At 38.7% G+C, this 14,916-nt stretch overlaps 2 protein-coding genes across 2 annotated transcripts in view; both read left to right on the forward strand.

The window, feature by feature from the left end:
- The window catches only part of LOC138713661 (gamma-glutamyl hydrolase-like), a 135,440-nt gene extending 130,637 nt beyond the window's left edge, over window positions 1–4,803 (forward strand). The window contains exons 6-7 of the mRNA XM_069845926.1: window positions 2,471–2,699; window positions 4,425–4,803. Of these exons, the coding sequence (XP_069702027.1) occupies window positions 2,471–2,699; window positions 4,425–4,543 (348 nt within the window). The 3' untranslated portion in view covers window positions 4,544–4,803. The remainder of the gene's footprint in view (window positions 1–2,470; window positions 2,700–4,424) is intronic.
- Window positions 4,804–12,405: 7,602 nt separating this feature from the next.
- LOC138713660 (gamma-glutamyl hydrolase A-like) overlaps window positions 12,406–14,916 on the forward strand; it is an 83,447-nt gene continuing 80,936 nt past the window's right edge. Inside the window, exon 1 of the mRNA XM_069845925.1 lies at window positions 12,406–12,565. Coding sequence (XP_069702026.1) covers window positions 12,478–12,565 — 88 coding nt within the window. The 5' untranslated portion in view covers window positions 12,406–12,477. The remainder of the gene's footprint in view (window positions 12,566–14,916) is intronic.

A 14,916-nucleotide genomic window follows, 5' to 3' on the forward strand; every position in this document is an offset into this window, starting at 1 on the left:
ACCCGCGAAACGGTTATCCAAAAAAAACTAGATTTAGCGGGAAAACCGCTGAATTGGCAACACTGCTTGGAATACTGAGGATCCGCAGTGCGTTATAATTCGAACTTGAAATACCGAGAATGCACAGCGCGTTATAACTTGCATTTGGAATACTGAACATGCGGAGAGAGAGAGAGTGAGATGGAACTGAGAACTCTGAGCAGGCGTAGTGTTTCATAACAGAAGTTAGGAATATAGAGCAATCGCATTTTAACTGGAACTTGGAATACTGAGGATCGCATGCGTTATAACTCTCACTTTGAATAGTGAACATGAGCAGTTCGTTATAATTCGAATTTGGATTATTGTGCATGCGCAGTGCAGTTAAATTCTACGTCGGAATAGAGGGCAGGCGCTGTGCGTTGTAACTTGAACTTAGAAAAATGAGCAAGCGCAGTGCGTTATAACTGGAAATTGTAGACTAATAATGAGCATGCGAAAACGGACTTGGGATATTGAGACTGCGCAGTTGGTTATAACTCGAACTAGGAATACTGACCAAGTGCAGTGAGTTATAACACGAACTTGGGATACTGATCATGCGAATTGCTAGAGAGAGAGAGACTCGAACTGGAAAAACTGAGCATGCGCATTGTGTTAAAACTGGAACTTGTAATATTGAGCATGCGCTGTACTTTATAAGTCGCACTTGGAATACGTAGCTTGCACAGTGCGTTATAAAGGCTGGTTCACAATAAACCGGGAACAGAAATGACAAAGAGAATGAAAACGGAAATAATGTTAAAATAAATGTATTTAAATGGGAGCATTCACAATTAACTCTTGTGAATGCTGATATTTAAATACATTTTTTTAAATATTATTTCCGTTTTCGTTCTCGTTGTCGTTTTCGTTCCCGGTTTATTGTGAACCAACCTTAACTCGAAGCTGGAATGCTGAGCATGCGCAGAGAGGGAGAGAGACTCGAACTTGGAACACAGGGCATTCGCAGTGTGTCAGAACACAAATACGGAATGCTGAGCATTCGAATCGGGTTAAAACTGGAACTTGGAATAATGAGTATGCGCAGTGCTTTATAACTCGCACTTGGAATACTGAGCATTGGCAGTGCGTTATAACTCGAAATTGGTATAATGAGCGCGGTGCGTTATAAATCGAACTTGGATTAATGAGGGTGCGCAGTGCATTATAACTCGAACTTTGAATACTGAGCATGCGCAGTGCGTTTTAACTCGAAATTGGTATGCAGAGCATGCGCAGTGAGAGGGAGACACTCGAACTCCAAACATTGAGCGTGCTCAGTGTGTTATAACAGAAACGCGAAATGCTGAGCATGCGCAGTGTTTTGTAACTGGAATTTGGAGTACTGAGCATGCGCAGTGTATTAAAACTGGAACTTGGAATAATGAGGATGGGCAGTATGTTATAACTGGATATTGGGATACCGGGCAAGTGCAATGTATTTTTAATAGGAACTTTCATCTTTTATTTCCTATTTAGGGCCCTCGAAAACGTAGGGCCAGTGGCATATTTTACATTTGCTACTAGTATTAATCCGACACTGCTTCCCTTGAGCAATACATTATTAGAGATGTCCGACGCCGGGGCGGGTATCCGGTGTGGCTTAGTGGATAAAGCATCAGCACGTAGAGCTGAAAACCCGGGTTCAAATCCCGGCGCCGGAGAGAATTTTTCTCCGTTCCATTACTCTTTCATCGTATGATGACGCAGAATATCTGCATGGAAATATCATATGTACTTCGGTGCATTAAATAATATATATTATATGCGTAAATCACTTCGTGATTTAAGACGGCACTTATTCCGTCGGATCCGGGCCAACTAGTCACTCATAACGAGTGCACCTCAGCACATGTGTGGACTTCAGTCCTACGTTCATAGACATCTATGACGTAGTGCAGAGGGCGGCCACTAGAGGGAACCCAAGAGTTGGAACTTAATCTGAGACGATTCTGACCGACGCCGGGGTGGGTATCCGGTGTAAAGCATCAGCACGTAGAGCTGAAAACCCGGGTTCAAATCCCGGCGCCGGAGAGAATTTTTCTCTGTTCCATTACTCTTTCATCCCAACTATTAGGCTTGAGAAAATTAATGTTGAAATGATAAAGAAAATTAGTGATGGTTGTTGCAAGTAAACGGGAACTCTCAGAGTACATTTTGCACAAGACTTTTCTCTCCGAGTTTTTAAACTTGGATCTCAAATTTCTAAAAGAAACAGTGTAGTCGTTCCGCTGGTGATGGGACGTAATGTTCATATCATCTGTCAGTGCTGTGTAGATATGAGAGAGGAGGACATATAACGAAGCCGATGTATGTAATTGAAAATAAATTTAAACTGAAATTTATGGACGTCATGTAAAGCATTTCTAACTTTCTGATTGACCGATATTTTCAGTGCCAGTTTAATGTTTATGGATATATGCCGAAGCTTAATTTATACCCTTTTCAGACCATGAGGCGCTTGAACCTCACCATTGACTGGCAATTCATGACGTTCAACGAGGACTCCTACGGTATGGAATACATTTCGACGTTGGAGCATCGCAGCTATCCCTTCTACGGTGTGCAGTTCCACCCGGAGAAGAACATGTACGAGTGGAAGCAGGGGAAGATTCACCCGCATTTTGCCGAGGCCGTGCGAGTTTCTCAATTTTTCGCGAATTTCTTCGTAAATGAGGGTAAGATCAAAACCAATAATGGGTTTCATAGCATTTAAATCTTATTACAATTTCAATCCAACATCTATTAGCTGATAAAACTTATAGGGAACGATCAGCGTAAAGCAATGAGGAAACAGAAAAAGAAACTGATTGTTAAATAATGAAGAAATCTCACCAACAACAATTTATAAGCCAAACGAAAAACGCTTTACCTACACGAGGAACATCTTATAATAAAACAAAACCTTTTAAGCCATATATTGGTTACAAACACATGCACTTATTTTCATTCCAAAATTATTTAATATAAAGTCGAATATGAAATATTTGCTATAAATTGATTAGATGTTCTACAGGTTTAAATGTTAATGCTTTAACGCTCTTTCGGTATGCCGCATCTGAAAGCTCAGGCATCAGCGGTTTTCAGGGATTTCATACATGTATTTATTTCGCGGTTCGTGCTCCGTTACATCGCGTTCTAAGACATCCCGCCTAGGACTCGTGTTGCGGAATGCGCACTGGTTGGAGTCCCAATGGAGGAAGACATTTTCGCAAGAAATTTTGGTCAGTGTAAGGGACCGGTGCTCACCCAGCATTGTGATGCATTTGAGGAGTTACAATAGGTAGTGAAATCCAGATACGAAAACCGGTTATAACGGCTGGGAGGATCATTGTGCTAACCATACAATACCTCCGTTCTGATTGGATGATCGTTCACCTCTGCAGAAGCATGTAGACGTGATGCCAACAGTCGTCTGGTCAGCCTTGGCTCTTAATGGGCTGTTGCACTGCGGATTTTTATTTATTTCGTGAATTTTTCATCATAGAAAGCTATGATATTGGTAGCAATAATGTTATTCAAAATTATCATTTCTGACTGTATAGTAATATTCTTTGTTAAAATAATGCAAATATTTAAGTCAGTAAACATAATACAGGGTGATTCACGAGGATTTACCGTCCCTTATGAAGCTTATTTCCGAAGGCATTCTGTGCAGAAAATGTCATATAAACATTTGTCCTAATCTCAATATTTTCAGAGTTACACTAATTTGAAGTTGTTTGTAAAATACATTATTATTCAGGTTTAAAAAGGTAAAAGAATATTACAGATAAAGAATGAACTATTCAGGAGTATCATTTCTTTAATTACCTAGTATTCTGAAGCTAAAAATGTGTTGTGATTCCATAGTTGTTTAGTACAGAATTTTTTTTTTTTTCGATTTTAACTACAAAATTACATTTTCTTACGCATTTATCACAACAGTTGTTGTTAAAAATCACGCCACTCTTGTAAATTCTTCAAGACTGTACATTAGGATGCATAATTAAACTGTAAAGAAACAAGTTCCTAAAGTCGTATGATTTGTAATATTTTTTTTTGATAAGTGCGTAAGAATGATATCATTTTTAGTTAAAAATTGAAAAATAAAATCTGTGAAAAACAAATTAAGAACACTTTTTAGTTTCAGAACACTAGCCAATTAAAGAAATGACACTTCTGAATAGTTCATTCTCTATTTGTAATATTTTGTACCCTTAAAACTAAAGAAAAAAAGGTATTTTACTAACAACTTCAAATTAATGTAACTTTGAAAATATTGTGATTAGGACAAGTTTAATGTTTATATGACATTTTTTGCTCAGAATATCTTCGGAAACAAGCTCCATAAGGGACGGTAAATCCTAGTGAATCATCCTGTATATTAGACTTGTAACTAAATGCATTTCTTGTTATTTCAGCGCGGAAAAATAACCACAAGTTCGACAATGAGATGGAAGAAAGGAAGCATCTCATATACAACTACCCTCTGGTTTACACAGGCAACCTGACAGTGTTTGAGCAGTGCTACGTTTTTTAAAAGAGACTCCACTACGGAAGCAATGCAGGTTTCTTAAACTAAAGTAGTGCAAAATAACAATAGCACGCAATTCAGCGTTATTTAATAGATAATTGTTCCTTTGTAAAGGCTTTACATGATTATTGTATCTAGAAATTTTGGATAACAAGAATTCAGTTATGGGTACGTAAAATATACTTGATAAGTGTTAAATTAGGCTAAAATAAACTTGTAATCTCAATTACACACATTTCAATAAATGTTATAATCAAAGCAATGTATCAATGAAGTTTTATTTTAACGCCAATGTTGTTACCGGTACCTTAAAACAGATACCACTATTATTAAAGAGTTTTGCCATATCGTGTTTCTTGTTACCGTAAACTATAATGTCACGTGACAAAATACGGTGAGTATAATAGCGGGCTTTGCCATAAAAATAGTTTTTGCCCAGCCATCTGTCAATGCATACGACAAAGACAAAGAAAACGGAACAAACACATTTCGCATTTTGTATTCAATTTATGTCGCATTTTATGACGGATTAAAAACTACAGTAATACACTTAACATGCTTTTAAACATCAAATTACTTACTCTGGAAGCATTTGGACACACTACGAATTTATGGTTCTTCTATTCCACTATTTAATTTATACTTTGAAGTATTTACTATCTCGATACTATTGCTAGGACCCTTTTTGGTCATTGAGTGGAAGAGAACGCCTTATGGCTTAACTCTGCCAGCTAACGATGAAAGAGTAATGGAACGGAGAAAAATTCCCTCCGGCGCCGGGATTTGAACCCGGGTTTTCAGCTCTACGTGCTGATGCTTTATCCACTAAGCCACACCGGATACAACCCCGGCGTCGGATAGAATCGTCTCAGATTAAGCTCCAACTCTTGGGTTCCCTCTAGTGGCCGCCCTCTGCACTACGTCATAGATGTCTATGAACGTAGGACCAAAGTCCACACATGTGCTGAGGTGCACTCGTTATGAGTGACTAGTTGGCCGAGATCCGACGGAATAAGCGCCGTCTTAAATCACGAAGTGATTTACGCATATCATATATATTATTTTAATGTACCGAAGTAGATATGATATTTCCATGCAGATATTCTGCGTCATCATACGATGAAAGAGTAATGGAACGGAGAAAAATATCCCGGCGCCGGAGGGAATTTTTCTCCGTTCCATTACTCTTTCATCGTATGATGACGCAGAATATCTGCATGGAAATATCATATGTACTTCGGTACATTAAAATAATATATATGATATGCGTAAATCACTTCGTGATTTAAGACGGCGCTTATTCCGTCGGATCCCGGCCAACTAGTCACTCATAACGAGTGCACCTCAGCACATGTGTGGACTTCGGTCCTACGTTCATACACATCTATGACGTAGTGCATAGGGCGGCCACTAGAGGGAACCAAAGAGTTGGAGCTTAATCTGAGACGATTCTATCCGACGCCGGGGTTGTATCCGGTGTTGCTTAGTGGATAAAGCATCAGCACGTAGAGCTGAAAACCCGGGTTCAAATCCCGGTGCCGGAGGGAATTTTTCTCCGTTCCATTACTCTTTCATCGTATGATGACGCAGAATATCTGCATGGAAATATCATATGTACTTCGGTACATTAAAATAATATATATGATATGCGTAAATCACTTCGTGATTTAAGACGGCGCTTATTCCGTCGGATCCCGGCCAACTAGTCACTCATAACGAGTGCACCTCAGCACATGTGTGGACTTCGGTCCTACGTTCATAGACATCTATGACGTAGTGCATAGGGCAGCCACTAGAGGGAACCAAAGAGTTGGAGCTTAATCTGAGACGATTCTATCCGACGCCGGGGTTGTATCCGGTGTTGCTTAGTGGATAAAGCATCAGCACGTAGAGCTGAAAACCCGGGTTCAAATCCCAGTGCCGGAGGGAATTTTTCTCCGTTCCATTACTCTTTCATCGTATGATGACGCAGAATATCTGCATGGAAATATCATATGTACTTCGGTACATTAAAATAATATATATGATATGCGTAAATCACTTCGTGATTTAAGACGGCGCTTATTCCGTCGGATCCCGGCCAACTAGTCACTCATAACGAGTGCACCTCAGCACATGTGTGGACTTCGGTCCTACGTTCATACACATCTATGACGTAGTGCATAGGGCGGCCACTAGAGGGAACCAAAGAGTTGGAGCTTAATCTGAGACGATTCTATCCGACGCCGGGGTTGTATCCGGTGTTGCTTAGTGGATAAAGCATCAGCACGTAGAGCTGAAAACCCGGGTTCAAATCCCGGTGCCGGAGGGAATTTTTCTCCGTTCCATTACTCTTTCATCGTATGATGACGCAGAATATCTGCATGGAAATATCATATGTACTTCGGTACATTAAAATAATATATATGATATGCGTAAATCACTTCGTGATTTAAGACGGCGCTTATTCCGTCGGATCCCGGCGAACTAGTCACTCATAACGAGTGCACCTCAGCACATGTGTGGACTTCGGTCCTACGTTCATACACATCTATGACGTAGTGCATAGGGCGGCCACTAGAGGGAACCAAAGAGTTGGAGCTTAATCTGAGACGATTCTATCCGACGCCGGGGTTGTATCCGGTGTTGCTTAGTGGATAAAGCATCAGCACGTAGAGCTGAAAACCCGGGTTCAAATCCCGGTGCCGGAGGGAATTTTTCTCCGTTCCATTACTCTTTCATCGTATGATGACGCAGAATATCTGCATGGAAATATCATATGTACTTCGGTACATTAAAATAATATATATGATATGCGTAAATCACTTCGTGATTTAAGACGGCGCTTATTCCGTCGGATCCCGGCCAACTAGTCACTCATAACGAGTGCACCTCAGCACATGTGTGGACTTCGGTCCTACGTTCATAGACATCTATGACGTAGTGCATAGGGCAGCCACTAGAGGGAACCAAAGAGTTGGAGCTTAATCTGAGACGATTCTATCCGACGCCGGGGTTGTATCCGGTGTTGCTTAGTGGATAAAGCATCAGCACGTAGAGCTGAAAACCCGGGTTCAAATCCCGGTGCCGGAGGGAATTTTTCTCCGTTCCATTACTCTTTCATCGTATGATGACGCAGAATATCTGCATGGAAATATCATATGTACTTCGGTACATTAAAATAATATATATGATATGCGTAAATCACTTCGTGATTTAAGACGGCGCTTATTCCGTCGGATCCCGGCCAACTAGTCACTCATAACGAGTGCACCTCTGCACATGTGTGGACTTCGGACCTACGTTCATAGACATCTATGACGTAGTGCATAGGGCGGCCACTAGAGGGAACCAAAGAGTTGGAGCTTAATCTGAGACGATTCTATCCGACGCCGGGGTTGTATCCGGTGTTGCTTAATGGATAAAGCATCAGCACGTAGAGCTGAAAACCCGGGTTCAAATCCCGGTGCCGGAGGGAATTTTTCTCCGTTCCATTACTCTTTCATCGTATGATGACGCAGAATATCTGCATGGAAATATCATATGTACTTCGGTACATTAAAATAATATATATGATATGCGTAAATCACTTCGTGATTTAAGACGGCGCTTATTCCGTCGGATCCCGGCCAACTAGTCACTCATAACGAGTGCACCTCAGCACATGTGTGGACTTCGGTCCTACGTTCATAGATTTCTATGACGTAGTGCAGAGGGCGGCCACTAGAGGGAACCCAAGAGTTGGAGCTTAATCTGAGACGATTCTATCCGACGCCGGGGTTGTATCCGGTGTGGCTTAGTGGATAAAGCATCAGCACGTAGAGCTGAAAACCCGGGTTCAAATCCCGGCGCCGGAGGGAATGTTTCTCCGTTCCATTACTCTTTCATCGTATGATGACGCAGAATATCTGCATGGAAATATCATATGTACTTCGGTACATTAAAATAATATATATGATATGAGTAAATCACTTCGTGATTTAAGACGGCGCTTATTCCGTCGGATCCCGGCCAACTAGTCACTCATAACGAGTGTACCTCAGCACATGTGTGGACTTCGGTCCTACGTTCATAGACATCTATGACGTAGTGCAGAGGGCGGCCACTAGAGGGAACTCAAGAGTTGGAGCTTAATCTGAGACGATTCTATCCGACGCCGGGGTTGTATCCGGTGTGGCTTAGTAGATAAAGCATCAGCACGTAGAGCTGAAAACCCGGGTTCAAATCCCGGCGCCGGAGGGAATTTTTCTCCGTTCCATTACTCTTTCATTGCATGATGACGCAGAATATCTGCATGGAAATATCATATGTACTTCGGTACATTAAAATAATATATCTGCCAGCTAAGTTAAATAATAGTAGTAAATAGTAGTAGTAGTAACAATAATAATCAGTGGCGGCTCCTGTGTATTTCTTAAGGGGACACTCAACTTAAAAATTTGAGAAAAAGTGTCATAGAAATGAAAAATTAAATTTCTACACTAATTTACGTGACAGAACTAAATCAATAAGCAGAATTCTTCCCCTCTTCATTGAGAAGTCACAGTCAAATGCACAAAGCCAAAAAATAAAAAATGATAATTAAAAGTGATATTTCAATTAATGATTGATTAAAAATTTAAATATCTTTATTTTGAAAAGTATTCGATCTAATGAACTGAGATTTTGCATGTTACTTTCCAAGTGTATATAAAACTTTTTCTCCAAATTTTAAAAAGATTGGTCAAATAGGAAAAAAGTTCCAAAATATAATTGAGTGTCCCCTTAAGAGGAGGAAAGAAGGTAACAGGACGACATGACACCTTCTTGAATGAAACATGCTACAAATTAGCCAACATGCACACATGTAAGACCAGGTAGTGTTGGGGTTGGTCTTCCTTCTGTATAGCAATAATCTGTTCTTGTAAACTGAGTTTCCTAAATTTTCCATAAAATATAATGTTTTCACTTCCATTCATTGTTGAATAATTGCACAAATTAACAATTACAAGGAAATTTACCTCGCAGCAATTTTTCGAGCACACTACAGCATCACACGTGTTGGAAGAGACTATAGCAACTAACACTTAATCGGAACCACGGAAATGGGAATGGGAAATAATCTGAGGAAAGCGAGAACACTGCACCCACCCACGTGGCCTGTGTTGCCACATGTACATTTTACAAGTTCAGTATCACATGCTTTTGAAGAATATCAGTTCATGTAAAGTCATATACTACAATTTTATTATAGTTCAAAGTTGCCGGTGCCCAATTTTTTATGTTAAAATAATGTAGTTTGGAGTACGTACTTACTTTCAATTTCAAATATATTTTTACAAAACTGACAACTTAGCTGTTGCCCTGTCTAGTACACAATGAACGGAAGTGAATTTCAGGGGCCAAAAAGATCTGCGATGCTAACGTAGAACTACTTCCTCTTTGTTTTATACAAACACGACTTTAACTTTCAAATATCCTTGAAAGTTTCAAACCATGAATAGTAGCCTATATAAAGTGCAATGAATAAAATGTTTGATTTATAACTTAAAAAAAAAAAAAAAAGTTTATATGGTGTCTTTCATAACGTTGCGTTAAAACTGTTTTATTGTGCCTCCTCCTAGTTGTGTTATAGTCTGGTTGAATGCAACATCGTTAGATGGCAGCGGTAGCGAGCTTGCTGCACGACCAGTCGGTTTCTATTTCCCGCCCATTTGCTGATTCAGAGGAGGATCTCCTCCCTCTCCGTTCATTTATTTGCTTTAAAACTCTGCTTCTTTCTCTGCCCGCTAGTGCGCTGTTGTCTATGTGTGCTAACTGCAGTAAAGGAGGAATGGATTGGCTTTCCTCCACACAAACAATCTCGCATCTTTCTCATAGTTTTCTAGCAGCACATGAGCGCGCATCGTTTAAAACTCGATCAACCGAGGTCTTCTTATAGCTGTGAACTTAAAAATTATCGAATCTTCCTTGAATTTCAAGGCACATATTTTATTTGGTATTTACTTTCAAAAGAAGAAAAATGTGAGGAGGATGTTCCTCCCTTCCCTCCCCCGAGGAACCGCCACTGATAATAATAATAATAATAATAATAATAATAATAATAATAATAATAATAATAATAATAATAGTACTTACTTATAAATGGCTTTTAAGGAACCCGGAGGTTCATTGCCGCCCTCACATAAGCCCGTGATCGATCCCTATCCTGTGCAAGATTAATCCAGTCTCTATCATCGTATCCCAACTCCCTCAAATCAATTTTAATATTATCCTTCCATCTACGTCTCGGCCTCCCCAGAGGTATTTTTCCCTCCGGCCTCCCAACTAGCACTCTATATGCATTTCTAGATTCGCCCATACGTGCTACATGCCATACCCATCTCAAACGTCTGGATTTAATGTTCCTAATTATGTCAGGTGAAAAATACAATGAGTGCAGTTCTACGTTGTGTAACCTTCTCAATTCTCCTGTAACTTCATTCCGCTTAGCCCCAAATATTTTCCTAAGAACCTTATTCTCAAACACCCTTAATCTCTGTTCCTCTCTCAAAGTGACAGTCCAAGTTTCACAACCATACAGAACAACCGGTAATATAACTGTTTTATAAATTCTAACTTTCAGATTTTTTGACAGCAGACTAGATGACAAAAGCTTCCCAACCGAATAATAACAGGCATTTCCCATATTGATTCTGCGTTTAATTTTCTCGCGAGTATCATTTATATTTGTTACTGTTGCTCCAAGATATTTGAATTTTTCCACCTCTTCGAAGGATAAATTTCCAATTTTTATATTTCCATTTCGTACAATATTCTGGTCACGAGACATAGTCATATACTTTGTCTTTTAGGGATTTACTTCCAAACTTATCGCTTTACTTGCTTCAAGTAAAATTTCTGTGTTTTCCCTAATCGTTTCTGGATTTTCTCCTAATATATCCACTTCATACGCATAGACAAGAAGCTGATGTAACCCGTTCAATTCCAAACCCTCTCTGTTATCCTGAACTTTCTTAATGGCATATTCTAGAGCGAAGTTAAAAGTAAAGGTGATAGTGGATCTCCTTGCTTTAGCCCGGAGTGAATTGGAAAGGGATCAGATAGAAACTGGCCTATACGGACTCTGCTGTAAGTGTCACTGAGACACATTTTAATTAATCGAACTATTTTCTTGGGAATACCAAATTCAATAAGAATATTATATAAAACTTCTATCTTAAGCGATCATATGCGTTTTTGAAATCTATGAATAACTGATGTACTGTACCCTTATAATTCCATTTTTTCTCCAATATCTGTCGAATACAAAAAACCTGATCAATAGTCGATCTATTACGCCTAAAACCTCACTAATGATCCCCAATAATTTCATCTCAATCTTCTCAAAAGAATATTGAACAAAATTTTGTACGACGTCAACAAAAGTGATATTCCTCGAAAGTTACTACAGTTAGTCTTGTCCCCCTTCTTAAAAAAGGTACAATTATGGACTCTTTCCACTGTTCTGGTACAATTTCCTTCTCCCAAACAGCAAGTACAAGTTTATAAATTTTGCTAGATAAGGCGCTTCCACCTTCTTGTATAATAATAATAATAATAATAATAATAATAATAGTAATCATTATCTTTAATGACATGACATGAAACATACCTTGCCATCTGTTTACTGATTTTAGGTGTCACGAATCTCATGATATCTGCCGGACATCAATCCCTGTTATTTATAGGTTATGTCATGAAAGTTTTCATCGGCTTGAGCTGTGCTGCGTACAATGTATAAATGTAAATGAAGCTTTTGTTTGTTTATTTGTGGGAATGTTCCGTTCGAGGAAGCGGAATGTTCCCACATCGTGGTCGCTGCTCTTCGAAACGCATACATACATAGTCGGTAATCGTACGTCACGTGCCTGGTCAATTATCTGTACTCGCAGACCAGATAAGTACAGTCGGGCCCTGGTGCACGGACTGCAGTTGCCACCATGCTGCCTCGGGTTTTGGTGCTAGTGATTACGGTGTGGGTCGGAGTCGGAGTGGGGGACGCAATCCCCAACAACCGTCCAATCATAGGTAACGTACTGCGGCACATGCCGTTCCACCCTCAGTACATCTACCAGGCGAACCTTGGGAAAGTCCTGGACATTATTTTGAACTTTTTTTGTTTTGTTTGTTTAATATTCATTTTAAGGAGAGTTTGAAAAAGATTTCAGTGCAAACACTCGTGACGCCCCACTTTGATTACTGTGATATTCTGTCTACTGACCTAAGCGTTACTTCGGCGCAGAGACTATAACGTGTTCATAATATGTGCGTCCTTTTCGTCTGCAATATTCGCCGGGCTGATCACGTAACACCGTCCCTCGAAATGTTGTCTTGGTCCTTCTAGAAGATCGTAGGAAAATCCACTGTCTTTCCCTCCTCTTTCACATATTGCTTTCTCCATTTCTGTGTATCTTGCGTCTCGTTTTCAAAATTTATCCGCCCACCATTACCTAAATTGGAATATTCAAGTTGCAGAAACCTGCAAAAAAGTATTCTCATTAATCCACTCGTTTAGACGATTGAAGAATTTTCTACCCTTTTCCATGAAAAAAATGTTAGTGCAAACACTCGTGATGCCCCACTTCGAATACTGTGATATTCTGCTTACTGACCTAAGCGTTACTTCGGTGCAGAGATTACAACGTGTTCATAATATGTGCGTCCGTTTCGTCTGCAATATTCGCCGGGCTGATCACGTAACACCATCCCTCAAAATGTTGTCCTGGCTCCGTCTAGAAGATCGTAGGAAAATCCACTGTCTTTCCCTTCTCTTTCACATATTGCATTTCTCCATTCCTGTATATCTTGTGTCTCGTTTTCAAAATTTATCCACCCATCATAACCTAGACACACGATCACAACACTCCTCAATATTATCCATTCCCTCCCACCGAACATCCTCATATTCATCTTCTTTCACTGTGGCTGTTCCTCGACTTTGGAATTCCCTACCGAGTAATGTCAGGGACTGTCAGACATCAAACCAATTTAAGAATAATCTAACGAGATATTTTTCTAACGATTCTTGTTAACAATAATAGCTCTTTCAGGTTTCTCAATGTTTAATGGTTATATATATATATCTCACAGATAAATATCTAAATTATCTCATTGTTATTATTATTATTACTATTATTATTATTATTATTATTATTATTATTATTATTATTATAACTATTTCTTACCAATATTTATTATTGTCACACTAACATTAGTTATCCAATTTTCATTATTTACTTTCATGTTGTTTTATGATCTAGATATTAATGTAATAACTATGTAAGCAAACGTATTTAATTAGAATTAGAGTCTGGCTGGGCGGAAGAGAAGGCCTACTGGCCTTAGCTCTGCCAGATTAAATAAATAAATTATTATTATTAGACACACGATCACAACACTCCTCAATATTATCCATTCCCTCCCACCGAACATCCCCATATTCATCTTCTTTAACTGTGGCTGTTCCTCGACTTTGGATTCCCTACCGAGTAATGTCAGGGACTGTCAGACATCAAACCAATTTAAGAATAGACTAACGAAATATTTTTCTAACAATTCTTGTTAACAATAATAACTGTTTTAGTTTCTCAATGTTTGATGGTTATATATATCACAGAATAAATAGTTAAATTATCTCATTACTACTACTACTACCACTACTACTACTACTACTACTACTACTACTACTACTACTAATACTACTACTACTACTACTACTACTATTATTATTATTACTATTTCTTACCATTGTTTATTATTGTCTCACTAACACTATTATTACTTACTTATTTACTTTCATGTTGTTTTATGGTCTAGATATTAATGTAATAAATATGTAACCAATTGTATTTAATTAGAATTAGAGTCTGGCTGGGCGGAATAAAAGGCCTACTGGCCATAGCTCTGCCAGATTAAATAAATTATATATATATTACATACACCGAATTTTGACAAAAAAGTGAAATTTTGGTTTTTATCATTTTTAGGTAGTTTAATACGTGTAAAATGATAATATGATTTTATTTCTTCTGATTGTCAGCTTTTAGCTCTATCTTCAGCAAAAAAATATTGTAGTAATTCTTAATGCAAGAAATGCTATAAATGAAAAAAAAAATTGGCAACCGCTCAGTGAAATTTTAAATTCATTTAGGCGATTCTATACATAAAAGTATGTTACAAATGCTCTATTTTTTCTACATTTGTATCTTTTATCACTTTTGAGAAAAGTGCTCTCAGAATTGAGGAATTCAACATTGCAAGATATGGAAACTTTGACACCATTTTTCTGTACTTTCTAATTTTTGTGACATTGGTGCACTTTTCTAAGAAAGTATTGTACCCAGAATGCTGAAATTATTACACAATATCAATGTGATGGC

The sequence above is a fragment of the Periplaneta americana genome, chromosome 14 (genome assembly GCF_040183065.1).
Source record: "Periplaneta americana isolate PAMFEO1 chromosome 14, P.americana_PAMFEO1_priV1, whole genome shotgun sequence".
NCBI lineage: Eukaryota > Metazoa > Arthropoda > Insecta > Blattodea > Blattidae > Periplaneta > Periplaneta americana.